The sequence below is a fragment of the Temnothorax longispinosus genome, chromosome 10, assembly GCF_030848805.1.
Source record: "Temnothorax longispinosus isolate EJ_2023e chromosome 10, Tlon_JGU_v1, whole genome shotgun sequence".
NCBI lineage: Eukaryota > Metazoa > Arthropoda > Insecta > Hymenoptera > Formicidae > Temnothorax > Temnothorax longispinosus.
In genome coordinates this window covers 10,912,624-10,931,252 of record NC_092367.1, presented here as the reverse complement: position 1 = coordinate 10,931,252, position 18,629 = coordinate 10,912,624, and the positions used below count along the sequence as shown (strand labels likewise).

Sequence of the window (18,629 nt, the reverse complement as noted above, 5' to 3'; positions counted from 1 at the left end):
ACGTTAAGGAATCGCGAGAAATGGTAACAAATTCAGTCTAAAACAATGTAGAGCAGATTACTGCTGCGTCAAGTGGGCATCGCCGACGGCAATTCGCGGCGTCGTGCGTGAGCTACGAGGACTATGCGACGAATGTTGACGATCCACGGCCGAACCGGTTCATCTCATCTCACGCGGTTATCGTCGCGTCGTCGGGAAGCAACGCGCGCGCGCCGCGTGATTCACAGCTCAAGAGCGCGTTCGCTCGACTGTACGGCTGCCATAACCATGCTCTAGATCACCATAGATGATATTGCATAGGTCGGATTTGGTTAAGATATACGACTCATTCGCAAATCTAGTATAGAATTTTCAACTAATCGATACTTTATCGACATGTTAAGTCAGTTTGGCGACCTTGTTAAGACTTTTAGTCAATATAGGTACAATTTTGTCTACAGTGGTATACTACTTAGTTTGCAAAAGTCTGAAAAAGTTCATTATTTTATACGAGAAGACAAATCTTAGTAGAATTTATCGCACCTTTTACTACGTAAAGTTTGATATAGTGTGGAACGCTGACTTCGCCATTTTCATCCCTCAAAGAGGAAGGCAAATAATCCGCCATTTTCCAGTATATTTAGATTTATATTTTTTAACGTACTTTATTAACAATTTAAAGCATTTATATAATATCTGTTGTTAAGGTTTTGATAACATATTTATCTTAAAAGTAATTTTGATGAAAAAAAAATTAAAATCTACACTTTGAAAATTTTAGTTATTTATTAGAATATTTAGTAAATTGGAATATTTTAGAAGGGATTCGTGTAATTTCGACCTATCATTTCCACATTTATCAATAAAGTGGGTTTCGTTATACATTTTCAGTGCTGGGTTCGTGTATTTATGGCAAAATTACAATAGTATCAAAGACTGCGCAAACTATATTTTTCCTATAAAGCCATTTTATTTGTGCCAAATTGATAAGTACGTATTATGATACATTTATTACACCAATGCCGTCATATGGTTTGAATGGAAGCACGAAAACTACACCTAAAATGTACGTTGTGAAAAAATAACCTCAGGTCTAGCAGAATGTACTAAATCAAAGTTTACATACCAACGTTAAAACTGGTGGAAAAAATGTAACCTCAATTTAACTTATATAAGTCGGATTCCAACGTTGGTACAACCTAAATTTGATTCCCCAAATTAGTGCAAAAGAGGGTTGAAACGACGTAGCGAAAACGTTGGATACCAACGTTAAGTGTGTTTATCTTAACGTCGGGCGGACGTCAAAATGCTGCTTGGGTTTGCCCTGGAGGACATATGTAATAAGACACGCAAATAATCTCTCTCTCTCTCTTTCTCTCTCTCTCTCTCTCTCTCTCTCTCTCTCTCTCTCTCTCTCTCTCTCCCTCTCCCTCCCTTTCTGAAAAATTTCGTAACCGATTTCCAAAAAGATAACGGTTCCCAAAAAAATCGGTAACGAAAAACTATACAATTTATAGCACTCCCCGGGAAATTCTACTCCTGTTTTATATACAATTCTTTAAAATTCGATCAATTATTTCCCGAAAAATTCGTCAAACTTCTGATACCAGTTTCCAAAAAGATTGGTAAAAAAAAATTATATACTTTATAGCACTCCCCGGGAAATTCAACCCTTACTTTATGTACAATTCTTTGAGATTCGGTCATTTGGAACCGGTTTCCAAAAAAATCGGTAACAAAAAATAGTACACTTTATAGCACTCCCCGGGAAATTCTATCTCTACTTTATGTATAATTCTTTGAGATTCAGTTATTTCCCGAAAAATTGGAAAAATTAAAAAAATCGGTTTCCAAAAAGATCGGTAACAAAAAACTGTACACATCATGACGCTCCCCTCGTAAAAATCTACCCCTACTTCATATATAATTCTTTAAGATTCGGCCAATTAATTCCCTAAAAATTGGAAAAATTTCTAATACCGGCTTCCAAAAAGATCGGTAACAAAAAATTATACATTTTATAGCATTCCTTACAATGAGTTCATGCACTAAAATATTTTATATTTTGTGTTTAAACATAATTTATAATAGACAAATTAATAAATTATTTGGTAAATGTGCAGAATAGTGGCCTCCTCACCGATTTCGTTGAACTTAGACTTAATCGACGCGTTTTTGCACAAAACAACCGAATCTGGCAAGAAAAAGTGTCGCTCTGCCTCACGAAGCAAGATATTAACAGTTAAAGTTGACGACTATCAGGTTATGAGACCTGTTATACCGACAAGATGTAGCGACTACGAGCATGTTTTGCGACCACATGCGCATGCTCCGTGGCTGCACGCGCATGCAAGAGGTCACGTGACAACTGTTTGGTTGGTAAGTCAGAAGTGTAACATAATTCGAAATGATATTTTTTCGGCGTATAGATTAGTGACGCGCTTTAAAAGTATTTAAGTGTTTAAAGCGCGTCACTAACCTATGTAGGTTCCCAATTAATTCCCAATTAATCAAATTGCCCGTAACATACAATATATAACCCTATATGATTATATATAATTTCATGTAGCGTTATGTATAAAACGCAAAATTTCCGTACTTATATATGATATCACATATAATTATATATGATTATACAGACGATTAAAATATATCTATATAAATAAGTCACGTCGTCTGTCTGTCTGTCTGTATGTACGCGAACTACTTCCACATTTATGGGCCGATTCTCTCAAAATTGGTACCAAAATGTTGCAAATTTTTCGGGGATGAAAATGTCGCGGCTTTTTTTTGTTTTACGCCCTCCCCCACCCACCCGCGCACGCAACATACGCACCTACGCGCATACACACCCACACGCACATATACACACACACATATGTTCTTTTATTTTCGCGTATACACACACATACACATGTATACACACACATACACAATAAATAATTTTATAATACATATTTATATATTTTTTTAAATAGTATCATATACTATATATATAAGTACCGGACGTCTGTCTGTCTGTCTGTTTGTCTGTCTGACCGCGAACTACTCATTCGTTAGTGGACCGAATTTTTATCAAGGGTACATAAAATAGGGATAGAATTTCTCATGGAGTGCCATAAAGTGCATAGTTTTTTGCTTCCAATTTTCTGGAAACTGATTTTTCTAATTTCTCTAATTTTTTGAAAAATAATTGACCAAATCTCAAAGAATTATATATGAAACAAAGGTAGAATTTCCCGGGAAGTGCTATAAAGTGTATAATTTTTCAGTGTTTAATGATCGGCCTGACTGGCAATATATTGAAAATTATAACGACGTTTCGACCTCTATTTTGGGTCCTTATCAAGTTTATGCTGGAAAATATAAATTGCCGGTAATACATATAAAAAATAGAAAAAAAGGGGGAGGGGGACAATGCAACGTATTCTACTTACATGGATCAATGTGCGTCAAACAATATAAAATTAATCATCGTTACGTTTTAACAAGGCGGGTGGAACAGATATAAGCTTTGTGCGGCATGACCGTCACGTATAGCGCCCGACGAACGACTGATATACATTGCGTCGTCAAGAACAATCACAAACACGCATAGCGCCCGACGAACGACTGACATACATCGTGTCGTCAAGAATAATCACAAATAAATAAAATAACATAGAGTGTAACGTTTAAAGAGTAGCGATTATACGATCGTAAACCAACGGTAAGTTTTCTGTGTCCTTCTGCAAATTTATAGCGTCAGTATGCTTTTTGATTAATATCATTTCAGCCGTTTCACGTTTTTTGACATACTGTTCCCTGTGCAAGATCGTGGCTTCTTGCCATTTAAAATTATGGTCAAAATCAATTCTGTGCTTGCTTACAACCGATTGCTGACTGAAGTGCTTGTTAATGTCTGCACGATGCTCTTTAACACGAGTTTCTAAGTGGCGCTTGGTTTGGCCAATGTAACAAGCATTGCAATCCGAGCAGTTACATTGGCCAAACCAAGCGCCACTTAGAAACTCGTGTTAAAGAGCATCGTGCAGACATTAACAAGCACTTCAGTCAGCAATCGGTTGTAAGCAAGCACAGAATTGATTTTGACCATAATTTTAAATGGCAAGAAGCCACGATCTTGCACAGGGAACAGTATGTCAAAAAACGTGAAACGGCTGAAATGATATTAATCAAAAAGCATACTGACGCTATAAATTTGCAGAAGGACACAGAAAACTTACCGTTGGTTTACGATCGTATAATCGCTACTCTTTAAACGTTACACTCTATGTTATTTTATTTATTTGTGATTATTCTTGACGACACGATGTATGTCAGTCGTTCGTCGGGCGCTATGCGTGTTTGTGATTGTTCTTGACGACGCAATGTATATCAGTCGTTCGTCGGGCGCTATACGTGACGGTCATGCCGCACAAAGCTTATATCTGTTCCACCCGCCTTGTTAAAACGTAACGATGATTAATTTTATATTGTTTGACGCACATTGATCCATGTAAGTAGAATACGTTGCATTGTCCCCCTCCCCCTTTTTTTCTATTTTTTATATGTATTACCGGCAATTTATATTTTCCAGCATAAACTTGATAAGGACCCAAAATAGAGGTCGAAACGTCGTTATAATTTTCAATATATTGCCAGTCAGGCCGATCATTAAACACTAGTATAATTTTTCGTTACCGACCTTTTTGGAACCCGAAATCAGAAATTTTTCCAATTTTTCGGAAATTAAATGACCGAATCTTAAAGAATTGTATATGAAGCAGTGGTAGAATTTCCCGGGGATTGCCATAAAGTGTATAATTTTTCGTTACCGATCTTTGGGGAAATCAATATAGTGGATCAAATTTCAAAGTATAGTATATGAAGTAGGTGTAAAATATTTTCCGGCGAGTGCCATAAAATTTTTCGTTACCGATCTTTTTGAAAACCGGTATCAGAAATTTTTCCAATTTTTCGGGAAATAGACCGAATCTCAAAAAATTATATATAAAACAGAGGTAGAATTTTTCGGGGAGTGCTATAAAGTGTATAATTTTTCGTCACCGATCTTTTTGGAAACCGTTTCAGAAATTTTTCAAGTTTCTCGAAAAATAATTGACCGAATGTTAAAGAATTATATATATGAAATAGGGGTAGAAAGAACTAAAGAATGTAATAGAACCGGTTACGAAATTTTTCCAATTTCTCGGAAAATAACAATTAGTTTGCGGTCAGACAGACAGACATACAGACGTTAAGTACTTATATATATAGATAAAGGTAGAAAGAACTAAAGAATGTAATAGGATTAAAGAAATTGCTAATTGTAAAAAGGTTTCCGATTTCTGTTTAAAAAAAAATGTACGTGATTGCTCCAATTAACGCAAACTTCGAGATATTAAGCTGAATTTTTTTATGGATAATTTTTATGGATAATTTTTTGTTACCGATTTTTTAGAAACCAATTTAAAAATTATTTAAATTTCGAGAAATAATAAGTATTAATTGACCAATTTTCTTGAAACCAGTGCCAAAATTTTTTTAATTTTTGGAGGATGTTTAATTTTTTTCATTAATGGATAATTTTTTATTAATGGATCAATTTTCTTGAAATTGGTGCCAAAATTTTTCTAATTTTTTGTTGATGATTTTGATGAAACTTGTACCAAAAAATTACTAATTTTATGGGGATGGCTACTATGGAGATAAAAATTGGGGGTTTTATGGGGTTCTATTGGTGTTCCTAATTAATGGGTGAATTTGGGGAGAGGGGAATAGATTTTTTGCCCGCGTTTCGCGCAAAAAATTTAGTTTGAATATATATAAATGTTTCATATACAATTTGACATGATTATATATAAGTTCATATAATTTATATATAAATTATATGTAAGAAGCATTTATCTATGTAGATTATATATGATTATATATAATCTATGTGGATAAATGCTTTCTTTATATAATTTATATATAAATTATAAAAACTCCTATAATCATGTTAAATTGTATATGAAACATTATATATATTTAAATATATTTTAATCGCTTGGTACACCTGGTTTAAACCTGGTACACTATTTCATTATACTCTAACTAAGACTTAACCGTAGACGTATTTTGAGAACCGCATCATTACTGATTTTTTGGGAAACCGGTTCCAAAATTTTTCTAATGTTTGTCTGTCTGTCTGACTACGAACTACTCATTCATTAATGGACCGATTTTCTGGAAACTGGTGCCAAAATTTGTCTAATTTTTTGGGGATGGTGTCGATGGGTTTAATTTTTCATTAATGGACCAATTTTCTTAAAACCGGTGCCTAATTTTTTAAAAAATTTTTAGACCGCGAAATACTCCTTCATAAATGAATCGATTTTCTTGAAAACGGACCAAAATTTATCTAATTTTTCGGGCATGGTAACGATTGGTTTCATTTTTCACAAAAATGTTTTTTTGGAAACCAGTTTTGGGAAACCGGTTCCAAATTTTTTCTAATGTTTGTCTGTCTGTCTATCTGACCGCGAACTACTCATTCATTAATGGACCGATTTTCTGGAAACTGGTACCAAAATTTGTCTAATTTTTTGGGGATGGTGTCGATGAAGAATAAATTAATATGAGAAAATCTCCATGCAACCCCCCATGCACGTAAGCCTCACTTTATAAATTATAAGTTATAAAGCGAGGTTCATGCCTCTCAATACTTAAAATAACTGCTATATTTTCCAAACCTTTTTTTGTTAATAACTTTTTAACGAATAACGACCGCCGGCTAAAACCTTTTGAAGGTCACTTAGGAGAGTGACCTTGATAACATATGTCAAGGTCAAGGTCAAGGTCATGTGGGGAAGCTCACGGAAGGTATACTTGTGATTCCCGGGGCCTCCCCAAAAAAGCGTCGTGAGAGACATTCGAGGGGGTTTTTAGTGGGTTAAAGTCCCACATAACCGCCCTCCCCACCCCGGGGGAGGGGGTATCCGTGTGGATTTTCCCCCATTATAAAAAAAAGTCAAGGTCATCGGTGATGCTCGACCTTTTATGCATATTTACCGAAAATAAAAAAAACAATAAAATAAAAAATTGGCCCTCATACAAAATTGTCTAAAAAAGGTCCCTTTTTAAAAAAAAATTTTTTTTGGGGTAAATATTACTATTTGGGGAAAAAACATTGTCTAATAAATTAGCCCGTAGAGGATTTTGGGAAGGAGTCAAAGCGAGGGGAAAAGGTCTGCTGGGGAAGAATGTTTATTAGCATCAGTTGCGTTTAGAATTTGATGATCAATTTAATTTGTGATATTATTATTCTACTCTCACAGTTTTTAAATTAGAACAACTAAATTTGATATACTATCTCATGATACTCTAACTTAGAGGGTTTTGGGAAGGGGTCTGAGCCTGGGGACAAGGGGCGCCCATAAAAAATTGTCTTTAAAAAATACCTTTTTTTTAAATTTTTTTTGGAGTAAATATTACTATTCGGGAAAAAGAAGGAAGAGCTTTTAAACCCGCGCAAAGCGCGGACGAAAAAGCTTAGTTATATAAAATTATATATAATATCATATATAAGTACGGAAATTTTGCTCTTTATATTTAACGCTACATGAAATTATATATAATCATATAGGGTTATATACCTATACATCCATATGAATCTTATATGTATCCATACATGAGTGCATTGTATGATCTATTTTTCATATCTAATTATATTTGGAATTATATATGCTCATATATAATGATATATGGACCCATATATAATTTTATATAAAGTACCAAATTTCATATATAATTACAAAAATCCTTTGCTGCGACCAAACTGGCTAATATTTATTTAACAAACACAACGTGTTTTAACCGAGATTCCGGTCCTTCTCAAGTGCGTACAATAAATTAACGCTTGCAAAACACTTCATTATACACAATGTGGCAGCAATGAGTCTACGAACTAAAATACAAAAAAAAGTAAAATAATAAATTAACAAACTAAAATGACGTACGAAGAGTAAACTCAGGAATAAAATAGCAACGCTTACATGTTTTGTGTGTCAAAGGCGATAAAAGATATGCGAGTCATATTAACAAACGTGAAATTCGGTGGTGCGTTCACTATAGGTGACGACAGTCGTCTGTCGTCTGTCGTCTGTCGTCACCTATAGTGAACGCACCACCGAATTTCACGTTTGTTAATATGACTCGCATATCTTTTATCGCCTTTGACACACAAAACATGTAAGCGTTGCTATTTTATTCCTGAGTTTACTCTTCGTACGTCATTTTAGTTTGTTAATTTATTATTTTACTTTTTTTTTTGTATTTTAGTTCGTAGACTCATTGCTGCCACATTGTGTATAATGAAGTGTTTTGCAAGCGTTAATTTATTGTACGCACTTGAGAAGGACCGGAATCTCGGTTGAAACGCGTTGTGTTTGTTAAATAAATATTAGCCAGTTTGGTCGCAGCAAAGGATTTTTGTAATTTCACTACTCACTGGCGAAATAAAAGTATTTGATATTTTCATATATAATCACATATAATCATATATATTTATATATAATTATGTATAATTATATATAATCCTTTTTTCCGGGTTGATTAGACCCAGCTTTATACGCGATCAAAGGTCCATATGTGAAGTCCATATATAGACCATGTAGCCTAAACTTCCAAAGCTACGGGAGATTCCAGGTTCAAACCCTGGCTGGGATAATCGCAATAAAATTTAAAAACTATTTAATTTAGAAATTCCAAAGTTAACATCGATTTGACATTGCGTCGATTGTAAAACCCCACTTGTGCTACTAAGCTAACCCTCTATTAATTCATAAAAAGGTTAAAATTAAAAAAAGTGTGCAAATTAGAAACTTGCACATTGCTTCCTCATCATTGCAGATCGCTACCATTGCTCCTATTTTATTTTGCTTATAAAGCTTCCTCTATGATAAAGCCAAACTAATAAATACTAATAATTATGCATCAAATAAAATACAAGCTTCCTCATAAGAAGAGCTTTATGAGCTAAATAAAATAGGAGCAATAGTATTGAATGATTGCTTCCTTATCTGTAATGATAAGGAAGCAATGTGCAAGTTTCTAATTTGCACACTTTTTCTTACTATTTAAAAAATGTATAAAATTATTAAATTTTTATTAAAACATGACGCAGGTTAAATTAACAGTATATAGCACGTACTTATATCAAGATTATTCTAATTATACTCACGCTCAAATACAATTACTGTAGTTTACTTTTATTTTAAATGTGAAATATTTGCCTGTAAACTAAAATATTTAAATAAAAAGTTTTAAATAAAAAAAGATTTTCATAAACATACCGATATTGTTGCTTGCCAAAGATAGCACTTTGATAGCACGTGGTCCTTTCAAAGAAGCGGTAGGCACCGTAGTCAAATTGTTGCCATCGAGATATAGTTCTTCCAAATTTACGCATCCTTTTAATATTCCTTCCTCGATGCTCCTAAGCCCATTTCTGCTAAAATCGAGTATCCTGAGCTCTTTCATGCCATGGAATTCGTTACTGGAGAATATCGGATTTAAGTTGTCGCCCAAAAGATTGTCAGCGAGTCGCAGTTCGCGCAGTTCACTTTGCGTCTGTAGCAAGCGATCCATCAGCCGATAGATCGAATTGCTCGACAGGTCTAGTCTTTTGAGATTCAAATCGGAATTAATGATATTTTCCGGTAAGATTTGGTGACCACAGTTCCTTTGACTAATTGCTACGACCGGTTGACCACGTAAGTTGTTTCTGGTGTCACGCGTGAAAATTACCCGGTCGCAATTCATCTCAATCGATCGTGGATAATCCACGGATACGGCACACTTGCAAGGTATCACGAGATCTCGCTTCAACTCGACGCAAGGCTTCCATTGTGCTTGATTCAACGGAAGAATGCTTGACAACAAAAGAGCCGATAATGGATATGAGCTAAAAATAACAAGAATGGAAATATGAATAAACAAATGTATATGTGAATATAATGTAATAATCTTTTTTTTACTGTTTAGGGTGACGCACGATTCCGTATGAAACCCAGACAGCACATAAAACTAAAAGATGACGAAAAGATGACTTTTTATACCAACCAAGGAGCGCCAATGCGCGTTCCTTGCTGAAAATGATCGATTAAATCCGATTGGTTCCGCATTAGGTGAAATTAAATCTTAATGAATGCGTTTTCAATCCGGTTAATCGGATGCCCGATTGGAAGTAAATCAGTTTTAATAACAAATCAATCGGAATGGTTTTAATTCGGAATTTCCGGATTGATTTGAATCCACCGTTATCGGTTTCAATCGTATTAATGCCAATCCATTTTAATCGGGTGAATAAAGTGACCACCTGAATCGTATTGAATCCGCATCAATCGTGAAATTTTAATACAACACAGGAATCGGATTTATTGCGATATTTCCGGATTCATCTGAATCCAATTCAATCGGTTTTAATCGTATCTGCGCTTAATCCATTTCAATCGGGTAATGAGTAGCTATGTGAATCGAATTAAATCCGCTTTAATCATTAAAATTGTATATAGTACATAATTTTTACGTAATTGAGTTCTTACTCAGGATTTCCTTTTGGTATAAAGTCATGAGTTTTATATTTGCAAAACTGTAAAATGTTTTTATTTAAATAAATACTGAACGTTGTAATAAATTTGTAGTACAAAGAATGGAATTATAGTAAAGTAGTAATTATAATAAAGTAGTAAATAATCCTGTTTATATATCCGGAATTCACGGATTCTATTAGTTTGAATCGGTCAGTCAATCCGTTTAAATCATTATGATTTCGTGATTTCGGGGTTTACGAAATCATAATGATTTAAACGGATTGACTAATTGTAAGACCGATTCAAACCGATAGAAAACGAGTGAAATTACATTCTTGAGTACGAATCCGTTTTAATCGTTTTCAATCGGTATAATCGTTATGATATCATAACGATTCAAACCGATAGGAACCGATTGAAATTAAATCCTTGAATACCAATTCGATTCAGTCGTTTTCAGTGTAATTGTTATAAATCCGTGATTTCCGGATCAAGAATCCAGATTCATGCGGATTCAAAATTTTTAATCGGATTCAATCGGTCATTTTTAGAAGGGGTATAACGTGCTTTTAATGCGCATACAATTGCATTGACTTAAAAAGCCATATGAATTGTGTGTTCAAAATGCGCGCGTTCAAATGCGTAATTAATGCAAAAGGAGCATTTGATTTATAAATGACAGGTTTTATAAAATATTTAAATGAGTATAGCTTTTGACTATATGAAACATGTTATTTAAGTTTTTAAATTTTAATAAATTAAATTTTAAATAAATGGTTCCACTAACTATATTATTACCACTGTATTTCAGTATATCAACTAAATTTATGTTTTCCTAGTGGTTTGATTGCCGGTTTTTAGGTTAGATTTTAATATTAAAATGACAAAATGTCATTTGAGGCAAAATGATCCTTCACATATTTATTATTTTATAATTTTTTATTTTGTTTTATTTATTTCATTCTTTTTATAATATTATAATTATTTTTTATTTTGACATTCATATTTCATCTTATGGGACTTGGTTAGAGGGCCTCTAGATACGAGGGGCGCAAACTGATTGACTTGAAATTGCTGCACAAAAGAATAAAGCATGCAACATGGCGATCAATACCCAGTAAACACAAAGTAACAATAATATAATTGTTATATTATAATTTTCCACTCAATAATATAACTGTAATATAACATGCCTTGTACATAACAGTTATATTGTTGAGTAAGAAATTATAACAAAACAGTTATATTATTGTTACTTTGTGTTTACTGGGTAGTTATATATTAACACTTAGCACAAAATACACTTGAACATATTGCACACATACACATTGTACATAACTATATACTCTTCGATTAAAAGTACAGATTTGTATTTGATTTCTTTGAATTCCATGATGGAATCTTTAATCAATCTAATATAAATATAAATACATGCATCCGAAGCACCGGGCAATATGGGTTGGATCTCGCTTTGCATAAAAATATTATTATTAATAATTAATTAGTAATAATAAAAATAAAGATAAATAATAAGAGTAATAATATTAATAATAATAATAATTATTATTATTAATATTATTATTATTATATTAATATTTTATATTTATTAATTTATTAATTATAACATATTTATATTTATATTTATATATTTTTTTATATTTACATTTATTTTTATATTTATATTTTTTTATATATTAGTTTTTTATATATTATATTAGTTGTTGTTTTACTATTTATTTATTTACTTATATTTATTTAAAATATTTATTTATTTAGTAAAAGCAAAGGAGATAGTTTACCTGACAGATATAGGAATTAATAGAAAATTTGTAGTTTGACCTATTGATGTTCAAAATCCATAATTTTTTAGTTTCAGTGTTAGAAGGAAACCTTTTCATAACATAACTGTCTGATCTATTTGAGCAGTTTAATGCACAACACAATGCCATGATCAAAAATAGTAGGAATTACTAATAGGCAAGGAGAATAGAAATAAATTACGGAAATGTTAAAATTAGAGAATAAATTTAGATTACGGAATGTAAGATTAGAGGATAGATATAGGATAGATATATACTTTTTAAAAAGTTTTTAAACTCCAATGAATAACGAAGACAGAATATGTTTGTATCGATTTGTGTCGCTTGCTGAAAAAAATAAGATATGTATATATGTAAGATATAAATAAAGACAAAATTGACAAAATATAAATATATATAAATATATATATTTATTACAAAATAAAATATTACAAACATTAGAAAATGTTTATATTGCACCTTTTCAGGAGATTACTTTCTAACAATAAATCAGATAATTCACTGCTTGACCATTTAATTTGTTCGTGGTATTCTTGATTTTTCCGTTCAAACTTTCTATGTCCCTATTAATATAAAATAATCATATTATTTAAAAATATTTTCAAAAATACATAAATAGATATTAAACAAGTTCAAATCATGTTAGACAAAATCTAATACAAACAAACCTCTTCCTTTTTCCTCAATCTTTTTCGTCGTATCGTTTTTAATTTATATAGCAAAAAATATATTTTTCCCGTAAACTTGCGGTTATGCCTGTCATACTGTCATCTTTTTATAGGCTGACGTTATGCAAGTATGTGCTTATGAAAAGAATAAAGCATGCAATTCACGCGAGCCAATCAGCACTCTTAGATCAACTATTGCGCCCCTCGTATCTAGAGGCCCTCTAGGTGCGGAGAGCGAGCGTTACGTAGGATTGCCAACGACTGCGTTCACAGATAGATTCGGAGTGTAGGATAGAGGGAGAGGGGAGGCGAACGGCGGAGGAGGCGATAGAAATGGAAGGAGTGTTTAATGTTCTGCTGGCAAAATTGGTGCAAAGAAATTGCAATAAGTGCGATTTTTGCTCCACCGTCTTTCGAGACGGTAGAAAGAGCCAGTGCAAATTGAAATAGAGGTTATGTTCGTGCTTTATGTGTATATTTATATGGTATAATATACAATATTATATTACATTATTTAAATAAACTCTATAACAATAAAATTGTTTTTATTTTTAAACCTAATATATATATAATAGCTGTGTGTGTGTGTGTGTGTGTGTGTGTGTGTGTGTGTGTGTGTGTGTGTGTGTGCAGTGATATTAACATTTTAACATTTAAAAATCTTGAAATGTTTAAAAACATAAATAAATAAATAAAATGTTATTATAAAATAAGCAATTTAAGTTCGTATAATTATTATATGTATTTTTACTCTCAGGTAAAATTATAAAATGGATAATACCAGTAAAATAGGTGTCTTATTAGAATTATTGTCTACAAGTAGTAGCAGCGAGGAGGATGAGAATGAAATTTTGCTATCGAATATACGCAATTCTATTCCAAAAATAAATTATATAAAAAATGTAATTCATGAAATGTCTGACAAACAGGTAAGTTGAAACTCCGCATATTTTTAATAAAGAAATTGAATTCTATTCTTTTTCAAGTTTAAGGAAAAATTTCGTTTAAATCGAACTACAGTTTACGAAATTATTAATGATTATGAACAATCTCAGCCATACCTAACTGATAATACACACGAAGGTAGTACTCCTATATCAGCTGAAACTCAAATACTTTTTTTTATTTGGTAAATATATCTATATAATATTATATCTGTATACATTTTTAAAATATTGCAATTTTTATTATAAAATGTTGAAAATTTTAAATCTTTAGTTTTAGCTGCAATAAATGTACTTTAAGAGATGTTTCTGAAAAGTTTGACATAGGCTTATCTACTTTGTTTCGTCATATGGATAGAGTAGTTAATTATTTAGTAAATTGTGGAAAAAATATTATAAATATGGCTGAAACGGAACAAGAAAAAGAAAATCTATCAAGAGAATTTCAAAAGGTAAAAAATTTAATATTGCTTATTATTTTTTCGTCTCTAACGCATATGATTATATTTCAGATTTCAGGATTTCCGAATGTAATTAGTTGTATAGATGGATCATATATTAATATACGCACACCCGCACATAAAATTAAATCTACATATACAAATAGACATGATTTGACATCTGTCATATTGCAAGCCATTTGTGATCATAAGAACAGATTTTTAGATGTATTTACTGAAATTCCAGGAAAAATTCATGATGCTCGAGTTTTAGCACTTTCTACATAAAAGAAAAGCTACTATATATTTGTGAGAAAAAATATCATATTCTTGGTGACGGAGCATATGCCATTAAACCGTGGTTACTCATACCATATAGGGAAACGATGAATTTAAATTGTAGTCAAATCAATTATAATAAAAAATTCTGTGCAACTAGGGTAAAAATTGAAAACACCTTTGGCATTTTTAAAGGTCGTTTTCGTCAACTTTTACGATTAGATATGCATAAAATTAAAAAAATCAGTAAATACATCCTTGCACTTTGCGTTCTACATAACTTGTGTATAGAAGGGAATGATTTCATCAATGATGAGGACTATATTCAGGATGAAAATATCAATTGGGAATCAGAGAGAGAGGATGATATCATATCCCGAAGTACAGGAGAAGCTAAAAGAAATACAATAAAGGATAGCCTGTTCTTATTTGAATAAAATAATATCTAATTTTTTATTATATAAACTTCACTTTTTATTGCTCCACATAAATATTGTAATATTAATTACAGTTGAAATAAGTTTTAAACTAATTGTAAAATACGAAGTACAAGTACGTAAATAAGCAGTTTGTACTATTTTGTGCAACAAAAACATTTGTTCTTTTTGTTTTTATAACAAAAAAGTAACTTTTTATAACTTACTTAGAATTAAGCTTAAATACATATAATCTCAAACAAAAATAAACTTTTTGGTATGAAACTACATTAACCTCTTATGTTTTATCTTTACAGAATTAAAGTAGTTAAGCTCGAATATAATCTCAAACAAAAATAAACTTTGGTATAAAACTACATTAACGTAGTTACACAAATCTTATATAAGATTTATTTTTATAAAAAATACCTATTATCTTTAAAAAATAGAAACGTACACTTTACATATCTTTCTTAAAAAGTTTTTCAATAAGTGTTAGTTTTTCTTTGTGACGTTTTTCCTTGCTTTCTTCCTTTGATTGATGTATCTCCAATAAAGTTTCTTGAACTGATTTCTTTTTATTTTCTTTTGTCTCCTTTTCAATTTTTCTTTTCAGGAAATGTACAGTTTTTTTCTCTGAAATCATTTTCACTGCACTTGATGAACTAGTATACTGGAAGCTGCTTGATTCGTTATTTTTTAGTATTCTTGTGTTGTTAATACTCATTAATATCTCTGGCTTAATACTGTCATCTAAAGAAGCGATTTTTTTTAGCTGGTCTTCGTATGGAACATCCACTCTGTCATTGCCAGAACGTTTATTATGCTGAATTCCTTCTTTTTTTTTAATAATGTTTTAAATCGATTTTCTACTTGGATGGAAGTGTACTTTCGGTCTATAGTGTCTTCAATATCTTGAGCAATTTTTTCCCACATTACTTTTTTATTCTTAAACTTTTTCAATGGTTCTACCAGTTTTACATAAATTTTATATTTTTCTAATAGTATTTCGGTATCCTGTTTGCCCCATTCTGATCGTTTCTTTGCACCTCGGGTTCCGTCTTCCTCAGCCTGTTCTAACTCTGACTGTAATTGACCAGATTCGAACTCGGACTGTAATTGATGAGATTCGAACTCGGACTGTAATTTATCAGATTCTAACTCTGACTGTAATTGACAAGATTCCTCTTTATCTGCTTCATATATGACAATTTGCTCATTATTTACAATTTTGTAGATAATTTGTAATGGTTCTTGCAGATTGATAAATTCATTCTCTATTAAGTTTGTTAAATATTTAACTGCATATTTATCATCCTCTAAAAATAAATATAGTATATTCAAATTTTATATGTAAAACAGTACAAGTAATAAAATTATTTAAAACTTTTGACAGACATATTTTACTGAAAGTACTATGAAATTGATAAAAATTAAAATAAAAATTATTTAAAAATTACTGAACATATTTTACTGCAAAATATAAGGAAAGTTAAATTATACCATTAAAGATAAGTAATAACAAGAAGCTAGAGAGGGGAGAGCGGTGGACGGTTTGGCCCGGAGTGGAGAGGAGTAAGAAAAGGGTTTTCGAGAGGAGGTGAAGCAAGGGAGGATGAAGTGGGGTGGAGGAGCCTGTGGAGGAGGATCGGAGGAAATCGGGAAAGTGGAGGAGAGGTTGAGGATAGTGTGATTGAGGTGCAGTGATGAGAGAAAGTAAGGGCACTCCTGAGAGGTTAGGATGTGAAGCAGGAAGATAAAGAGCCCAGGTTACACGATTAGGGAGCCGAGCAAGATGGCAGTATGGAGTTTCGAGCGAGCGATCGATCGACCTGTCGAGAGACAGAGGAATGTGATGGTGGCGCGGCAGGTGCGGAACGGAGCAGGGAGTTTTCGCGACGGGTCGAGGGATCGAGTAATCAAAAGTCTGACTTGGCGGCACAAGGCGGACGCGTGAGTAAGGCCCGGCGCACGTGTAGTTGAGCAGAAAATTCGGTTGCGGAAAGGACAATAAGACGAGGAGAAAGGTAAGCGGTGATTAGTGAAAGGATAGGTTGCGGAGGGATCAAAGGTAAATGTAGAGGTGAAATAGATAAGCGTGATAGGGCAGAGAGAAAGAGAGGGGTGCGGAAGAAAAAGCGGAATAAGGGAGAGGAAAGTAATAACGCACTTGTTACAGATTACCTAGGATGGAGCGCGAAGGGAGAATAATAGCAGAGGCGGTCGAGAGGATTGTGGAGGAGAAAGTAAGAAAGATGCTGAGGGAAAGGAAAGAGGACGATAGGAAAAAGGACGAGAGGATGAAGGAGCTGGAGGAGAAAGTAAGGAGCTTGGAGAGAAAGGTAGAAAGAATGGAGCAAAGTGGAGGCAAAAGGAAGAGGGAGGAATACGAGGAGAGTGGGACTGAGAAGAAGAAATGGTGGGCGGGGGTAGGGGAAAGGAACGAGGACGAAAAGGAATGTAATTTTAAGGGTCGAGAAGGAGAAATGGGGAGGCAAGGAGTCGAATTGGGAAAAAGTGAAAGAGCTATTCGAGGAAGGGCTAAAGGTAAGGGTGACGGTGAGAGAGGTGATTGTGATGGGGCAGGGAGGAATATGGATGACCATTTTGGTGAAGCTGGGAGACGAAAAGGAGAAGTGGCGGGTGTTGGAGGCAAAGAGAAAGGCAGGGAATAGTATAGGGGTGAAGATCCATGAGGATAGGTCGGTGGAAAGGAGAGAGAGAGAGAGAGAGAGAGAGAGAGAGAGAGAGAGAGAGAGAGAGAGAGAGAGAGAGAGAGAGAGAGAGAGAGAGAGAGAGAGAGAGAGAGAGAGAGAGAGAGAGAGTGGAAAATGGTAGGGAGAATTCGCAGAAGTACAGGGAGATCGGAGGAGGAGATTTCAAAGGATATGGAGGAGAAACTTCTCGTGGAGTCAGACAAAGACAAGAAGGATGGAGGAAAAAAAGACTGGGCCAAATAAGGAAGAGACGAGAGGGGAGGGAGGGAGGACCAAGGGTGGGGCCGGTGCAGAAGCGGAGGAGGAAGAAGAGGAAGATGGCCACGGGGAGCTGATCTTTATATGTCCTTTGAATGACCCAGGGCAGAAAGTAGACAGGAAGGAAGAACTGATACAGGACGATGTGGAAGGAAACGAACGAAGACGCGAAAGAAGAGAGGAGGGTTAAGGGAAGGGAAAAAGATTATTTGTGAGGTCACACATGGCCAGGGAATGAACGATGGGGGATTTTTGTAAGAAGTTTGGGAACGTTCCTCATAAAAAAAAAACGCCTTGTAAACCCTACGGGGATACACAATAAACCGATACATACATACATAAGTAATAACAAATTTTTTGAAATATTAGATCATGCATGAAATTTATTGAATTAAACTAAAAACTGAATTTTTATTTAAAAAATAATAAAATAATAATGAAATAGAACCAATTGAGAAAAAATTTCAAGTATATTTTAGTAAAATTTCATTATATTTTCAGTAAAATATTTTTATTGAGGACATTTTTACCTTTTATTGATTTGACATCCTT

General features: G+C 33.2%; 1 protein-coding gene and 1 pseudogene across 29 annotated transcripts in view; one reads left to right on the top strand and one right to left on the bottom strand.

Moving 5' to 3' along the window:
• LOC139819980 (uncharacterized) overlaps positions 1 to 18,629 on the bottom strand; it is a 193,547-nt gene that overhangs the window by 116,319 nt on the left and 58,599 nt on the right. For all 29 annotated transcript variants that reach the window (XM_071789841.1, XM_071789822.1, XM_071789844.1 and 26 more), the window contains one exon: positions 9,297 to 9,907. In XM_071789841.1, coding sequence (XP_071645942.1) covers positions 9,297 to 9,907 — 611 coding nt within the window. The remainder of the gene's footprint in view (positions 1 to 9,296; positions 9,908 to 18,629) is intronic.
• On the top strand, positions 13,797 to 15,316 carry LOC139820981 (putative nuclease HARBI1; annotated as a pseudogene).